Genomic DNA, 18086 nt, shown 5'->3' on the forward strand with positions numbered 1-18086 from the left:
TTTTCAGAGGCTTAAAAAGATCAGAGAGCAAACAGAGAACATTTATCAAAGGACATTTATATCTTAAAGTCAACTTTGTTTTCTCAGAAGACAGTCAAAATAGTTTTAAATGTTCCTCTGTATATTTTGTTGACTCGGTTTTCCCAGAGGGAGAATTTATTCCTGAGGCGTTTAGATGAGGCCTGGAGTTGTTTGTTGATGGAGCTTGAAAAGTTGAAGATTTAATGAAAGAAAGATGATTAAAAAGAAAAAAAAAGATAAAAATCTCAGAGAACCAAGTGAGCCAGAGAACAAAACCATAAAACCAAGGAGAGGAGCAGCAGGGAATCAACGGGGAGAGAACAGGAGGAACCGGCGAGGAACCAGCGAGGAGGAACCGGCAAGGACAAAAGGTGAACAAGTACTGGGAGGCTGAATGCTGGAAGGAGTTAGCTGATTGGCTAAAAAACATAATTAAATTAGAGTAACTAAGAATAACTAGTCATGAGAAATAAACTAGAATCACTAAGAACTGAACCAAAGCAAAACAAAACAAACAAAACTAATTTAATCAAAATAAAAGCAAAATAATTAATCCAACTAGAATCCAACTCCAAAACAACCAGAGACCCTTTAACAGAGTTTAAACTGAGCATAAAATATTCACCATGACCTGGCATTAAAATGAAACATTTTATAAGCACGGGTTTTAGGTTGATGCAGACTTTTCCCAAATAGGTGCAAAATTGGGCAAAAAATTTATTTTGTTACAGTTGGTAAAAAATCAGAATTTCATGCATGTTTATATGCATGTTTATATGCATACATCTGCAGCTGTACTCGCTTACATCTGTCTCTTTTTGACCTGCTGATGATGATATTGAGAATGAAATGATTCTCTCACAATCTCATTCTGTCTGATCCATTTGAAAAAATATTAAATTATTCACAGCACATTTTAGATCAACAGATTTTCATCAGAAAATGCCGTTAAAACGTTGAAAGCACCTGATCATTTCCCCCGTTTCCCAGCAGGGGGCAGCAACATGATTTCGGCTCAAAATGCTTGTTTCGTGTTACAACTTCAGTGAGAAGAACTGAATAAAACACTTTTTACTCAACTGCATCTCGTCAGTAATCTACTCCTCAGTATTTAAAAATGTAATTACTTTTTTTTTACTGTTCTACTTTGTTTTTGGCACAATATTGAGTTTTAATTATCTGTAAGATTTAATAATTATAAACACAAGAAATAAATTGTTGGAATATATCACAATGTCTGATGATTCTGTGTAATGTGAGTTTTACTTACATTTCTATGAAGTACTTTAATTGATGAGATGTTGTAGTTCACTATGTTTTTAAAACACTTAAATTCCCAGGAGAAAATTAAAATGATTCCTGCAGACCTGAATGCCTCATATAAGTTGTCTTGGTGTTTTCTCCAGTATCTTTGTTGTCATCTTCAAACTATGTAAGCATGTCCAGTTACTCTGTGCAGAAAGGAAGCTGCTGATACGACATTAAGCCTGCAGGAGGCGGCGGCGCCTGAGTCGGTGAAATGTCACCATTTTCTCTGAATTTGTTATGTTTGGTCATAACATTAGCACTGGATTTGATGTATATGTGCAGATTAAACATCCATGCAGAACATGGTACAATCAGAAACCACCAGGCTCTGTTTAGGCTCATCTCAATTTATTAATGAGACCAACACTAATGGGGATAAATGAACATTTATATCTTTTTACGTTACATTTAATGGGCATGTATCCACTAGCAGAAGGCAGCAGCCTGTGACGGTGATGAAGACGGTGATTTGGGTCAACATGGATGGCTTTAGCCTTCCTCCTTCCTCTGGTTCTGCAGAGCTGGAGGAGATCGACCAGACTTTGTCATTTTACTACACATCCTTACAATTTGTTCAATTATTATTCAGGGTAAGCAACTCAAACTGACAAATGAAAGAAAATGTTAAAACTGACTTGATAAAGCAAGAGAAACATTTTCATAAAACTCTGTTGCACTGAAACTCCTTAATGCGAGCGCCAGTGGGCCTGAGCACAGACTGCACCTGTCATTAAGCTCAAAGGTCAAACAGTGGCTGATGATTGTTGTACAACCTCAACAGCCTGACCATGATAAAACCTGGTCATATGGAAACTTCTTCCTAAAATCAATTAATGTCTCTTTGGTTTGAGAGACATTAGTGTCCAGAAATGAGGGCTCACAAAGAAACCCGTCCCCACAGAACCAAGACACAGTTACAGAGTCATCAGCAAGCTTTATAATGTGTGTGCCTTTAGTTTGACTCATCCGGAGATGAACTGAATAAAAGTGGTGAAAGATCTGTTTGTACTGAAATAATAATGCTGGAAGGTAGATATCGGCCTTGAGGTTTTTTAGTCTTGCAGCAAGTGAGCAGAAGAAGCACAAAGCAACAATATGAAACAGTATTTGCCTTCAATGAGCTTGATTGGACTTCTGTGGAGTATCGCATTGTTTCAGGTAACAGGAGCCGATCCAGAGACAGAACCTCACACGCCACCAATCCTATGGGACGTTTTACTGCTTAATTACATATTTTATGCAGTTTTTAAAATAATCCCCTTAAACTAAAAGCCAGGTTGTCTTTGGAAAACATAACAGTAACTTAATGTTCAGTAGATACATACACTATATTAATATTTTGTAATTTATTTCCTGTGGCAGGTCTAGCCACAGGATTTACTTCCCCAGTAAAGTTTTATTAAATAGGAATTTAGAAATGCCAAGTTTGAATAAGATAAAGGATGTTTATTACAACAAACTGCTTTCAGCTGGATGCTCAAATCAGGCCAAACAATCAAAGTTTGTGGTCTGTATTTCACATAGTTTCACATAATCAAAGTCAGATAATCTACTACTGCTGTTGGTGACGGGATTAAATCTTTTGAACCGCCTTCACGCTGCAGCATCCAACAGCTGGTAGTGGTTAACTGACTCAAAACAATTTACAAGCTATGAAACATAAATCAGTCAGTCTATTAGAGTATGAAAGTAGAACAATGAGTCACAATGATCTTGAGGTTTTAACACCACAGAAATATGTGTGAGCTGAACAAGTACAAAGCAACCAAAATTGCAAATGGTATTAAAATGCATCATTAGATTTCTGCACTATATATATATATTTTTTCTTTTAGGTAACAGAATCTCACACTGTCAGAGATTGCTGATTGGTACGCTTTAAAGTTTCATCTATTACATATTTTATGCAATTTTCAAAGTAATCCTTCAATGTCTGTAAAGCAGTAATGTAAGCTATGTTCTGAAGTAACATAATGGTCGCTAATGTCTTCTCATTTATTTTATGTGATAGATCTAGTCACAGGTTTAAGTTTTATGAAAATTTAGAAATGCAAAATTTGAGTAAGATAAAGGACATTTATTACAAGAAACTGCTTTATTATTCAGTTTTGATAACTTTAAATATTAAAAGGTTGTTTTCAGATAAACTTCAGTATTTTAAACAATGGCTGATTTAGCATCTCTTTTTTTCACACTTTTTGCTCAACAACTTCATAATGTTTATACAGTTTGTGATAATATATGATTTGGTAAAACAAGAACATCAGAAATAACACATAAAGAAGAGTTTAATGATAACTTGACCACAACGTTTGGTGAAGAAAGTGGGACGTTTGTGGTTCTGATGACATCACAACTTTGTGGTAAGGATGTGGAAAAGTCACTTCAAGTTTCTGTGTCATTTGCTCTACAAAGATCAAATGGTCTACAAACTTGTAGCCACTAATATATAAATATTTATAAAATATATATTCAAAGCTGAACTAAAATTGGAATAGTTTTGTCTGATTTAATGTCATGCATTGAGAAAACAATGTAATGGGTTCATATAATTATTTGCTTCAGTTTAATTCATTTAATTCATTTGAAGGGTTAATGCAAAATAAGTAACAATGCAACATATTCTCCTCAAAGACCCCGAGGAGGCTGGTATTGACTAGTAACCAATCCTGTGTGTCTGCAGAAGTCGTGTCTTTATTTGGTGTTGTGTGAGTTGAATTAAGCTCTGATTGGCTCTTTAGAAAAATCCTCCTTCAGATAATCAGATATTAAAGAAGCAGTCAGGCTGAGATGAAACCATTTCTGCCTCTAAAACAAACCTGCAGCTTTATTTCACCTGAGAACTCGTCAGCTGATCAAAGACTCTTCAGTAAATCAGGTAAAATGTTCACATTCTCTCAAGTAATTCAACATTATGATTTAATGAGGGGAAAAAACAAATATCCAGCTCGTTTTGTAATATAACTGGTTGGTTAATTGGGCATTTTTGAACGGTAGTAACTAAAATGATTTGTCTCTTAATGTACAGCTGCTACTGTCCTCTGACTGCTGTCCTCTGACTGCTGTGAAGAAGAAATCAACAGGCAGACATGGTAAAATGAAACTAACTACCAGGGCTTATCTTTAACCAGAAAGTCAAAACAATTAGTCATTAATTTTAAATTAGGCAAAAAATGTTTTGAAAGCACTACCTTGAAGAATTAAAGCACATTAACTGTAATAGACCGTAAATGGAATAATCTAGATAATGATTTGAAAAATTATTTATCAATCCTTCAAACAAAGAAATCCAAACAAGAAAAAGATACCTTCAATATTATTTACAACAAATAATGTAACAGCTTCTTATTATTGAATCTAAGAAAAAGAAAGAAAGATACATAATTATGTAAAATAAAAAAACATATTATTCTAATAAATAATAAAATACTTGATTTATTCAAAGCGCATATTCATTCTTTGAATATTATCCAATTAAATTGAGTAAAATCAAATAAACCCAAAATCAGCTTAACAATAAAACAAATTAATGAAATCCATAACTGGAATAAGCTCCTAATCCAGGCTTGGTGCATTTTAAACTCTCCCTCAGTCTGCAGCACATAAGGCAGCCACACAGCAGGGAGTTTGTCCTGTCAGACAACACAGTAAAATAATCCTGTAAAAGCCGCCTGGGGTCAGAGTGACGCTGCTGCACCGCACACAGAGAAACACTTCAAACTGACTCTGAGGCCACAGGAGGGTTAAACATCCAACTGGCTGAAAGGACATTTAAAGACAAGAGGTGCTTTAGTTACATGCTGACCGTTATAGAGATTTAGTTAAACTGTTTGAATGAACTGCAGAAGAGTTTCTCATGGAGAAGTTGAGCTAAAAGCCAAAATGGGAAGCATGCCAGACGGGTCATGTTGACATTAGTTTAACGTAACAGTTGGTTCTCAAGTTCTGCAGCATTTTTGCATCAGTTGTTTCAACAAGTGTCTTGTGTTTTTCACACTGAAGACTGGTCATGTTTAAAAAGAGTTCACAGACCTCTGCAGTATTTTTCTTGCAAAACTCAAGTTACAAGATCGACCATTTTCACCAGACTCAGTGCAACAGCAAAAAGCAACAAAGTGGTCGACTCTTTAAATGTTGCAACGTTTTAGAGGTTTTTGATTCCCATGAGATGAAATCTGCCCGATCGGCCCCGAGGCGATCGATCACCCAAACCCAGACTGCTAACCCCAAATGACGAGCCTGGCTGTCCTTCACTGTTTGGTCTGCAATCTCTCCACAGGGAGAAATAGTGAGACATTGTGGAATCAAATACAAAATGTGTTTGCAGAGTTACTATTTAGCTCCAGATGAAAGCTGAGTTTCTGAATTAAACAACATTTTCTAATCCTACATCATTTAGATGCTTTCTTTATTCAGCAGGTTGTAGCAGTAAAGCCTGCAGCCCAGTTTAACCAGGGAAAGTCAACTCGTTTCCTAAAAATTGTGTCTAATCACACTTAATTCATGATTCAAGAATGTAATTACTATTTACACCAAATTATTTGTTTTTTATCCATCCATCCATTTTCTGTTCACCCTTGTCAGGTGACAAGAAAAAAATGGCACGTAGAAAATTATTTGTGCATCCATTAACATTGACTTCTCATTGAAGTGGACAGAGGTCACATCAGGGGAACCTCAAGGTTCAATCCTGGGCTCTTTCTGTTCAGAGACCAGTTCTCCAGAACGCTGCTGCTGACATCCTGACTAAAACCAGGAAGACGGAGCAGATCACCCGGTTCTAATGTCCTTCCACTGACAGAATAGACTTTAATACTTTTTGGATTTCTGTTCCTTTTAGTTGCCGTTGTTGTTGCTGCTGATTCTCCCTTCAGCCAGACCTCTGGACCTGGAGAGGAACCAACCGCCAGATGAAAACTGTGAGGGGAAAGATCCTTTAACAATTTGATCTCTTTTTTCTTTTTTAAAAAGATGTTTCTGTAGAGCTGTTGTTGGAGTAAATATGTTACCACTAGCACAGAAGCAGAGATACTCTGGAATAAAAATACTCTTCTTCTTTTACAGTTCCTTCCAGCAACGCAGATTCGTCGGGTGATGTTCCTAAAATCATGTCCATCTCAATAATCCGGCGTGTTCTGCCTCCAGCTCCGTTCAGTCAGGAAATCCCAGTTAACTCGACGCTCCCAGAGGTCGGTAATACAGGCAAACTGCGATGGGCAAAATGGGAGGGTTCCCTTCCTAATGGAGCCGTTTCCATTTACAACAGCTACACTGATCGCATCGACTTCATCTGCAAAGTCGGATGTCATTCTGGTTTTCACAACCCCAGCATGGGTTCCTACTGCCACTACCCAAATAAAAAGGAAGAGCATCGTTCCTCCGGCTTTCAAGTCCTTGTGAATGAAGACAATTTTGAGATCCTGGAGTGGAAGGAAGGTTCTTATGGTTCTGTTCCTCAGGATGCAGTCAGAACCTGCTCCAGTGAGGAAATGTATGTAGGGAAGAACGAGTACGGGTTGGGGAAGGTTGATGTGAAAAATACAGCCTTTTTTCTCCCCTGGGAGGGGAAGGAATATCGGTACAAGAAGTATGAGGTTCTGACCCAGATGAAGCCTGACAAAGATCTCATCTCTGATGTCACTTATCACATAGATCAAGCTAAAATTTTGAAATATCCTCCAAAAACCCTCCAAAGCTCTACTACTACCAACCGTGCCCTCAGTCCTGTGACCAAAACCGTTTCTCTGACTAAGACAACCACAGATGAGAGACGGTGGGACATCAGCTCCTCCATCACCGTCGGTGTGAAAACGTCCATCACTGCAGGAATTCCTGGCATTGTGGGTGGAAATATTGAAATCAGTGCAGAGACGACTCACACGTTCTCAGGTGGACATACCTGGTCAGAACAGGTCTCCCACTCTGTCTCTATAGAGCTTACCGTACCACCAAACCACAGCTGCACAGTGAAGATGGTTGGTTATCAGTACAGAATGGACGTTCCCTTCACCGCCCGCATCAAGCGAACCTATGAAGACAGAGAGATCAAATCCACTATGATCTCTGGAACGTATCACGGAGTCCAAGTTGGAGAAATTAGGGTTGAGGTGGAAAAATGCAAACCTTTGTCCTGTTCTTCAGCCTCTTCAGACAAAATACAGGAAGGAAACTGAAAAACTATAACGTACAGCTAGTGCTTCTTTGCCAGGCATTTGATTTAGAGCTTCAGCTTCATTTATGCTTTTTAATTCAGACTCTATAAATGTAATCAGTAGGAGTGTAACTGTCTTCCAGAATATCTCTGTTACATTTCAGACCTTTTGGTTTGATAAGTTGTCATCACCAAAATACTTTTCAACAGTGATAATTTACCTGTTGGGCTCTGAACTTTTTTCTCTCCTCAATCATATTAAAAGTCCTGTAAACATCACCAGTACAGAGACAAACGGGGAGAAAAGCTGCAACCAAAACACCCTGGAAGCCTTTCTAGCAGCAGGAACTGGAGGCGTTTTCACCACTGGTGCAAACTAACTAACTAACTGCTGAGTTAGTTTGTTAGCCTGTTAGTACAATTTGTCAACTTTTCTGCCTAAATTATCAAAACAACTCCAGACTTATTAAATCAGATTTGATATATGTTTGTATGACGTACTGTAAGTGATTTTTATGAAGAACATGAAATATTTTAACAATCATTAAATTTAAAGTTCATTCAGATCCAGATGATTCATTATGATCCATTCTATGTAATTTTTTGCCACTAATAAAGTTTATAAGCAATGAAAATAAAATTGTTGTTTTGTTTCAAGCCTACATGAATTAATGATTCAATTGTATAAAATTACACAGTTTCAAAATTAGCCTTTTCTTTCAGTACAATAGCCATTCTTTGACTTTTATTAAATAAAAACATGGATTTTAAAACCTCCTGATCAGTTTAACTGTTGAGTTTATCTCAGTATTATTTTCCAGAGGTTTGATCAGATCAGCGCTTGCGGCTGACAGATTTCAGTTGGTTGAGGAGTCTTCCTCCCCAGACTTCGTTCTGGAGGGACAGACCCGTTACAATCAGGAACCACTGCAGCCATTTAACAGCTGCTGTGATGTAATCCATGTTCTGGTGTTGGTCAGGCCTCAGCCAGCAGCACTGTGGGTGAGCTGCAGGTTAGTTTTTTTACAACAATTATTAACCTGGTGAAAATAAAAGTTTGCAGCAGTTTTTCTTTAAACAGAAAACTATTTATTCTGGGAAGGTGTTTACGGTACCAGCTGCTGAATTACTGAAAGACTTTAGTTGGTTGTTAAAGTTGCATTAAATGCATTATTGTTGTTGTGGTTTATGTTGCTTTGTGTTTAGATTCTTACTATTTTCATTCTGTTCCAGTTTTCTGTGTATTTTACTGTAGACTTCATGCTGGTTTTAGGCCTTTTAGTTTGTAGATCTTTATTTCTGGTCTTTCAGTGTTTATGTCCAACTTCCCATAATTCCTTGCACATGACTTTCCTTGCTTTATCTGATCAGACTCACCTGGTTTCTGGGTCAGTTTCCTCCTCAGGACTTCAGCCTCTGATTTCCTTTGTTTCTTGCTGGTTTATTCCTTTGCACTCAGCCAAGTCTTTTTTATCTTGTTTATTTTATTGGGGCCTGTAATTATTTATTCTTGATACTCAGTTTCCTTTTCCCAAAATGTTTTCTGCTGCATATTGAGAAGTTTTCTCACAACCCCTTTCTGTCTGACCATTTTAATAACTTTAAGATAATTTTTTTTTTAAATCATCTGATAATTTCCCAGTTTCCCAGCAGAGGGCAGCAGCATGTTTGTTATGTCAGAAGTTCAGTCTTTATAAAACAGAAGCCAGACTCACATTCCTTCAGCTTCATGCATTCATTTATGAATTCAACACATTCTGTCACCTGAACATGGTAACTATGTCTCAGGAAACGAGACAGAACTGTAGAACCTGATCTGGGTTATTGATTCTTGGATCCAGTTCAGCTTGAAGTTTTAAAAATAAAAAACATTTAACTTAACCAGCACCAGACCACTAAAACTTGTGAATCGTTTTGTTTTTTATTTGCTGTTTTACTGCTAATGTACACTAAAATATTTTAGTGAAACAAATTGTCATTTTTGAGGGCAGAACTGTAAAACATTTTCAATTCATAATGTTACATTTTCAGATACGGGTCTGACACAACAACACATTTTGCTGGACGATGAATTGTCCCTGAAGTTATTGCAATAAATAAAAATATTGTTATATTGAGTCCATTTTCCAGTAATATAATAGAACAGCATAATAATGCAAGAACATATTCTAATCAATGAACTTTTAATCCTAATGGAAATTGAAGATCTTTTAAATATCCAAAATAAATTAACAAAACAACAAATAAAGGAACAATGGTGAAAGTTCTCTGTAATCAAACTTGTCCTTCAAAATACATTTCAATATCTAAAATAAAATAATTATTAAATCTGTAATCAAAAAATGTCTAGTTGTTTGTTCTTCCGGGTTCAACACCAACCTGCTACCAACAGCGCCCTCTAGTGACCAAACATGAGAAACCCAACAGCAGCTGCAGAAAACAACATGGAAATGTAACTTGGTCCGGTTGGTGAACTTATATAAGCAGTTTACTAAAGTCATAAAGCAATCCTTATGATACAATTGTTCTCCACATTTCCCTCTTTTCATAAGAATATCACATTGACTGAATCTGACAATATGGCCTTCAAATGTAAACCAAAACAGACACAAAATACAAAAAACCAACCGGCATCTATGTAAACATTTATTATGTTATTCTGGATGATTCTAACTGAATCAAATAAATGTCAGTGAGGAAACGAAGGCATAATCTGCTTTAACTTTACTTTAAGTCATATGATACACAAACATTCGGTTACAATGCAAATATATTTAGCAGAATAACTGAGTGAACTGGAAACAACCAACAACCAATCAGGTGTGTCTGCAAACGTCACACATGGATGTTTAAAGCTTTAAATGTCATTTTAGTTAAAGTGGGGGGGGCCTGGTTGACCTTTGACCTATAAACGTCCATTAATATTTTCTAAGCCAAAGCAGCATAAACAAAAAAACGTTGCTGCACAAACTAGCAGAAACATAGTCGAGTTGACTGACACCACTTTTGTCTACAATTTGATGGATTGCTGGTTGACCTTTCATGACCTCTGGAAACATTTCTGAATAACTTTAAAATTATAGCGGCACAAACAGAAATGTTTGCTGCACAAATGTTTGGCACCAATTTTGTGCACAAACTACCTTGAAGCATTCAAGTGCATTAAACACCTGCAGTAATTTATCAATCCTTCAAACATTCATCCATCCATTATCTGTTCACCTTTATCCCTAATGGGGTCAGGATTTACTGCTGCCTCTCCAGCTGAGTTCTGGGCGAGAGGCGGGGTCACCCTGGACAGGTCGCCGTCTGTCACAGGGCAACATAGAAACAAACAGGACAAACAACCACACACACACACACACACACACACACACACACACACCGAGGGAGAATTTGGAAAGACCAATTCACCTGACACTCATGTTTTTGGACTGTGGAACATGCAAACTCTGTGCAGAAAGACCCCGGGCCGGGAATTGAACCCAGGACCTTCTTGCTGCAGGGCAACAGCACTACCCACTGCACCACTGTGCAGCCCCGCCCTCAAACAATGAATCCAATCTAGATAAAGAAACCTTTGAAATCATTTACAACAAATAATATAAGCATCTTGTTATTGATTTTCTTTTTTATGAAACTCACCAAAGATAAAATAAGATACTAAAATATATATATATATATTTCTAATAAAAGATAAAACAGTGACTTATTCCTAACCCTTTTTTATTTAGGTTTTTGTTGCATCTTAATGTATTAAAATGAGTAAATAAAATAAATCCAGAATGAGCTCAAATAAACTCCATAACTGGCAATAAACTCTCCAAACGAGGCATGATCATTTCTCTTTTAATTTTAAGAAGTTAGCATTTCTGTTTCCAACCCTCCCTCAGTCAGACAGATTGTTCCATCAGACGGTCAATTCTCAAAACAACACAAAAACATTGTGAAATTGCACATGGGGTCAGTGCGACTAATCCAGAGAAAAAAACTTGTTGGGTCCAGATGACCAGAGGAGGGTTAAAGGAGGGAATCACAAAACCAGATATACAAAAACACTTGCAAAATATAGTTTTAAATAAAGTTACCTTAAAACACTTAACCAGCTGAGCTGCATTTGACAGAATGGCCTTTAAACACAATAATTTAAATTATGTTTTGCAAAACTCATATTATTATATAAAGACTGTTAATATTTTCTCATTTAGGCGGATGCCACTTATATGGTAGGTCATGTTTGATAAACATTGCATTCTTTCTAAGTTAAATTTAGTTTTAAGAATCAAAAACTTAGAAAGCCATAGTTTGAATGAGAGAACGGATATTTCATACAACACCCTGCTTTTTGATTCTGTTTTGTTACACAAAATATTAATAGATTGCTATTTCCAGATACGCTTTAGAACTTAAAACCATGATGTATGTCTACAGTTTTCACATCTCATGTTTTTTTATGATGATGTTCAGGCAGTTTGTGATTTTATATGAGCTGTTACAAAAAACAGTAATACCAAGAAACTTATTGTGTTTTCAGAAGAAAAGGGAAGTTTGCAATTCTACGAATATCACAGCTTAATGGTACAGATGAAGTCAAGAACATTTGCTCTGCCAAGCTGAAACAGTTTGTGTGAACCGACAAACCAGCAGCAAGCTTCGGATGCTTAGAGAGGAAAACACAACGTTTGACCAAAGTCACACAGCTTCAAGGCAAATCTTATGAAAATATATTTAAACTTATGAATTCCCGTCTCTGATTGGTTGTTTCAAGATAGCATTGGGAGAAGGCAGAAGAAATACATTTTTCTCAGATTATCCCTCATGCCACAGTGTCACAACATAATGAGAGTTTTAACAAATATGTAAAAAAATATTTTTCATAAAAGTTACATGCTGCAGCTTGTCATACAGATCCAGGGGGAAAATGTCTGCTTTTTGGTCTGGGAGGGGTAACATTTCATTTTTACAGCTAAAAACAACTTTAAGAAACATAATATAATTAATTTTGTAATTGACAAAGCCCTTGTTCTATTTCTATGAACAAAATATAGATAAAATAATTGTGGAGGGCCCCTGTTTGTCACATGCCCTGAGCCCTACCCTGCTTAAAACTGGAAACGGTTTGTCTGATTCAGTTTGAGGAAGTGAGAAAATAAAGGTGTTAGGTTTCAGTTTTAGGTCATTTGATATGCTGTGTTAATGCAAAATTAAAACATTCAGTAATAACACAATAGAATAATGCGAGGCTGGTAATGACTAGTAACCAATCCTGTGTGTCTGCAGAAGTCGTGTCTTTATTTGGTGTTGTGTGAGTTGAATTAAGCTCTGATTGGCTCGTTAGAAAAATCCTCCTTCAGATAATCAGATATAAAAGAAGCTGAGATGAAACCATTTCTGCCTCTAAAACAAACCTGCAGCTTTATTTCACCTGAGAACTCGTCAGCCAATCACGCTTCAGTAAATCAGGTAAAATGTTCACATTCTTGACTGCGTTCTCTCAAATAATACATTAGACCATCATTATGATTTTGAACTAGATCTGGTATTAAACAAATATCCGGCTCGGTTTGGTCAATAACTGCCTGGTTATTATTTTTGGATTGTAACTAAAACTGACTTGTCTCTGTTATCTAGTTTCTGCTGTTGCAAACCAACCCGGACAGAAATGGTAAAGTAAAACTAACAGCTGAGTGTACTTTCAACCAAAAACAATAACTTAAAATCTCTACTAAACATTTTGATAAGTATTCAAGTCTATTGATTGAAAAACTGGAATAATCCAGACAATAATTTGAAATATTGCGTTTCATACAAGTTAAGCAATCGAAAAAGATAAAAGTACTGAGACATTTGAGAAATATGGAATAACATTAGTTTCATAAATGATGCAGCAGCCCAGATTTAAATTTAAATCAGTTAAATTAAACAGATTTGACCCCTAATAAAATCCCTTCTTTCCCTGGATTATTTTTTATTTAAGCTTGTTTCTTGATCTGCAGCATTGTGCCTGTATTAGACACATAATCAAATTATTTTACTTCAGAAAAGCATTTTTAAATAATAAGACAAATTCTGAATTTGTTCACCAATTAAAGTAAACTGAAATCTTAATTGTTTTGCAAAAATCATCTCAAGCTGCAAGTTAAACATTTGACTTGATTTTTAAAAAGTAAAGCAACCAAAAAGACATGAGAGGGAAAAAAACTATTTGCTGTATTTTTGTTTTTTCTCTAATTGATCTGGCCAGTTTGTTGTGTTCTGCTGTTTTAATTAATGCAACATTTTATCGTCATTGCAACCAATAATAACTTTGATTTCTGCTCTTTTAGTTGCCGTTGCTGTTGCTGCTGGTTGCTTCCTCAGCCAGTCCTCAGGAAACGGAGAGGAACCACCAATCTGATGGACCCGGTAAGAAGGAAGAGAGTGAATAAAACTCTGATCCATCTTTTAAAACATAAATGTTTCCATAAGGATGTTGTTGAAGTCAGTATTTTACCTCTCATGCAGAAGCAGAGAAGCTTGCATCACAGAGTTGAGATTCAAACTTGAACTTTATTTTACAGAGAATTAAACAACAACAAAATGTGGCTAAAAACCGTCTATTGATAAAGCAATGTAAACCTAATCATATGATACAAATATGATCAGTCATACAATCAATGAGTGAACATTACAGAAAAGTAACAGTTAAAATAACAGAATACAGTAAGATAAAGTTAACATCTCAGGTTTGTTTCAAAGGTTCATTTATGTGCCTGTTAATGCAGAAGCGTTCTGTACCTTCAATAGGAGCCGACATCATCACCAAAAATCACCGCCTCTCTCTTTTCCTCATTTAGTTTTAGAAAATGTAAAACTAAAATTGAAGAAATCTCATGTCTCCTAAAAATAGAGACTAAAGGGAGGAGGAACAGCATAAAGAGGAAAGAGCCCAGTTTTCATATTTATTCGCTGTTCATATTAGTTTCAATGTTTTTCTGGAGAGCAACGCAAAGCTCGACGTCGTTCATAGGTAATTTATTAACTTGACATCAACAAAGACGCAGCGGGACGGATCGTCCTGGAAATGACAGAGAGGGGGAGTCAGACTAAAACTAACTGGATGTCAGACAAATTCATGACTCATTAAATCTGCAAGTAACTTTAGAAAAAAACAAACCCAGAGCTGCTTATACTAGTTGGACTTTGAGAGCGAAACTCAAAATTGTTTCTGTTTTCCAGTAACAAAAAGTGCATCTGTCTCTTCCCTCCATTGTGTTTCTGTCGCTGCTGATACTGTCGCATAGAAACGGTGGTCACTCCCCAAGACACATAGAGGAAATAAAATTAAATTAGAAAAGAAAATATTAATGCAAACTGATTTTGAAAAGTAACTGTGGTCTGACTACTGGATTTGAAATAGCAACGCGTTACTTGTTACTTAAAGTGGTCTAATGTCAGAAAGGCGTTGCTGCCCAGAACACAACCCTGTGGGACACCATGGTGGAGCAGAGGACATATTCACAACCAATCGTAAAATTTTTTTTTTTTCTTTTACAGTCTCCTTCCTGAAACCAGACCCAGCAGATGATGTTGCTAAAATCATGTCCATCTCAACAGTCCGGCGTGTCCTGCCTCCAGCTCCGTTCAGACAGAAAATCCCAGTTAACTCGACGCTCCCAGAGGTCGGTAATACAGGCAAACTGCGATGGGCAACATGGAATGGTTCCCTTCCTAATGGAGCCGTTTCCATTTACAACAGCTACACTGATCGCATCGACTTCATCTGCAAAGTCGGATGTCATTCTGGTTTTTACAACCCCAGCATGGGTTCCTTCTGCCACTACCCAAATAAAAAGGAAGAGCATCGTTCCTCCGGCTTTAAAGTCCTTGTGAATGAAGATAATTTTGAGATCCTGGAGTGGAAGGAAGGTTCTTATGGTTCTGTTCCTCAGAATGCAGTCAGAACCTGCTCCAGTGAGGAAATGTATGTAGGGAAGAACAAGTACGGGTTGGGGAAGGTTGTTGTGAAAGATAAATGCTTTTATCTCCCCTGGAAGGGTAGTGAGTATTGGTACCAGAAGAGCTATGAGGTTCTGACCCGAATGACGCCTGACAAAGATCTCATCTCTGATGTCACTTATCACACAGATAGAGCTAAAATTTTGAAAAATCCTCCAAAAACCCTCCAAAGCTCTACTATTATCAACAGAGACCACAATCCTTTGACCAAAACCGTTTCTCTGACTAAGACAACTAAAGATCAGAGACGGTGGGACATCAGCTCTTCTATCAAAGTTTCTACAAAAACTACCATCGAATCAGGAATTCCCTCCATTGTGGAAGGGCGTGTTGAAGTCGGTGGAGAGATCTCTTTTACATTCTCAGGTGGACATACCTGGACAGAAGAAATCTCCCACTCTTTCAGATTAGAGCTTACCATACCACCAAACCACAGCTGCACAGTGAAGATGGTTGGTTATCAGTACAAAATGGACATTCCCTTCACCGCCCACCTGAGTCACATGTATGAAGACGGAGAGACCAGATCAACTATGATCTCTGGAAATTATTACGGAGTCCAAGTTATAGAAATTAGGGCTGAGGTGGAAAAATGCATACCTTTGTCCAACTCCAAACGCTTTTCTAAAATTATGTAGAATATTAGAAAAGCGTTGAATAGCTGCTAATGTGTGTTAGCACAGCTTTACCAGCCATTTGATATAGAGCTCCAGCTTCATTTATGCTTTTTAATTCATATTTATGCTTTTTAATTCATATTCTTTCAGCTTGTCATTAGTTGGTGTGCGATGATGAGTATTTTTTGAGTTGAGTATTTTTCTAGTCCAGGTGTTTTGGTTTAGTACAACCTGTACACTGAATTGACTATAGTTAAAGCTGAAAACGTGTCTTCCCCGGGTTTATGATGTGACAGATAAAAGACGAGTCAGCAGTTAAAACTCAACCAAGCCTTAATAAAATGCATCAGATAAGTTTTGGTGATCAGACAGAAGAATGTATCCAGTCAGACCTGGAATCCATTCTGATTACAATCAGTTATCAGATTTAAGCCGAACCTCCGGCTGCAAACAAACTGTCTGGAGCGACGCACCACCCGCTCACAACTAATGACTTTCAGTTACTTTAACAGTTTGGGTTTTATGAGCCATACTTCCTAAACAGGAGCTGCTATTTCTGAGATTCTGCAGCTCCAGTTTATCTCTGATCCAGCAGAGATAAACTGACAGAGCAGGAATGTGACACATAATCCTCCAGAAACAGCAGAGCCTTTTCTGGCAGATCCTCCTCACTTCATTAACATAAGCTTCAATTTGACTAACATTGTAATAAAAGAATCAGTGCATTATCAGCTAAGTGGAATAAATATCTCCATGATGAAATAAAAAAAAAATACCAGAAAACTTTAATGAACGGTAAATTTCACATCTACAATTATAATCATATTTTGTTCAGTTATAATATAGATTTTCAGATTGTTAAGATCCTGGGATGTTTTGGTGATTTTATTATTCATTCTAGTTTGATTATTATTCCATTATTCACTGTTTATATTTTACTGTCTGTCGTTAAAGATGAGTTCATCGTTTGTGGTTTGCAAGCTCCTTTTGGCATTAATAAAGCTTCATAGCAATGGAAAAATGAAAATGGTGTCTCGTTTCATGCCGAGTTGCTTATTTGTGTTTTCTTCAAAGACTTGGAAATTCATCGCCATGGCAACATCGATGCAGCAGCAAACCTTCAAGCCTCATTTGAGCAGAAAAAGCAGTGACAACAAGATCCAGCAGGGGGCAGCAGCGCGCAGACAAAGATCAGCGCTTTAGCTTTTGAGAGATTATATTGCATTGTTGATTAGCAGTTTTAAGCTCTTAATGTTCATCCAGATCTTTCTGGCATTTTCCTACAGATAAATGAATCAGGATCTTAATTCCAAACTTTCTATGATCCTTTTATTTAAACATCATAAATTCCTCTGAAAATTATCATCACTAACTGCACAGGCAGCTTTCAATACAGCAGCAAAAAGCAAAACGAAACAAACTCCAAACTGACTGAAATGCTGTGGACCTTCAGACAGTTGAGCAAACCTTAAAATGAACCACACAATTAAACGCTGATTGGTGCTTTAGCGGTTCTCCAAGTAGAGAACCGCTAAAGTCTGCAACCAGGAGCCCTGAAGTCTGAACCAGCAGCTTCTCTGGTGCAACAGCTCCCCCTGGTGGATTTGGTGACTTGGTGACGTTCAAACAGGATAAATCAGGAGGTCGATGCGCTACAGCAGTTTGTCCAGCAGAAGGTCACAGAGGGCAAAGCGCTGAGTTTCAGATGAGCCTGCACTTTACCGGGTCCAGCTTGGTTTGAGCTGAGAGAGCGGTTCTGTTCGGGCCGGACCAGGTCAAAGCTGCTGCAACGAGTTCATTCCTCATCCAACAAGAAAAGGCTCTGGACCGGCCGACCAGCACGGTTTATTGGTTGGTTTCCAGCAGCGAAAAGCAGCATGAAGTAAAAACCAGCCGAGTTTCCTTTGAACAATTTGACATTTAGAAAATAAATTCACAACATAGAAATTGGTATATTTCTTGCATCACACAAGTTGTAACCAGATGTTGCC

The 18086-nt window shown here is 37.2% G+C and overlaps 2 protein-coding genes across 2 annotated transcripts; both read left to right on the plus strand.

Annotated features, from left to right (window-relative positions):
- Positions 1-4139: 4139 nt before the first annotated feature.
- On the plus strand, positions 4140-8084 carry LOC129366076 (natterin-3-like). Its single transcript, XM_055039666.1, has 4 exons — positions 4140-4207; positions 4358-4421; positions 6170-6248; positions 6394-8084. The coding sequence occupies exons 2-4, from the start codon at positions 4419-4421 to the stop codon at positions 7500-7502; spliced, it is 1191 nt and encodes a 396-aa protein (XP_054895641.1). The 5' UTR covers positions 4140-4207; positions 4358-4418; the 3' UTR covers positions 7503-8084.
- A 4776-nt stretch (positions 8085-12860) lies between these two features.
- On the plus strand, positions 12861-17047 carry LOC129365996 (natterin-3-like). Its single transcript, XM_055039582.1, has 4 exons — positions 12861-12943; positions 13112-13145; positions 13807-13885; positions 15017-17047. Exons 2-4 carry the CDS (start codon positions 13143-13145, stop codon positions 16114-16116), a joined length of 1182 nt encoding a protein of 393 aa, XP_054895557.1. The 5' UTR covers positions 12861-12943; positions 13112-13142; the 3' UTR covers positions 16117-17047.
- The last annotated feature ends 1039 nt before the right edge of the window (positions 17048-18086 follow it).

Source organism: Poeciliopsis prolifica, unplaced genomic scaffold (genome assembly GCF_027474105.1).
Source record: "Poeciliopsis prolifica strain line A6 unplaced genomic scaffold, Auburn_PproV2 SCAFFOLD014, whole genome shotgun sequence".
NCBI lineage: Eukaryota > Metazoa > Chordata > Actinopteri > Cyprinodontiformes > Poeciliidae > Poeciliopsis > Poeciliopsis prolifica.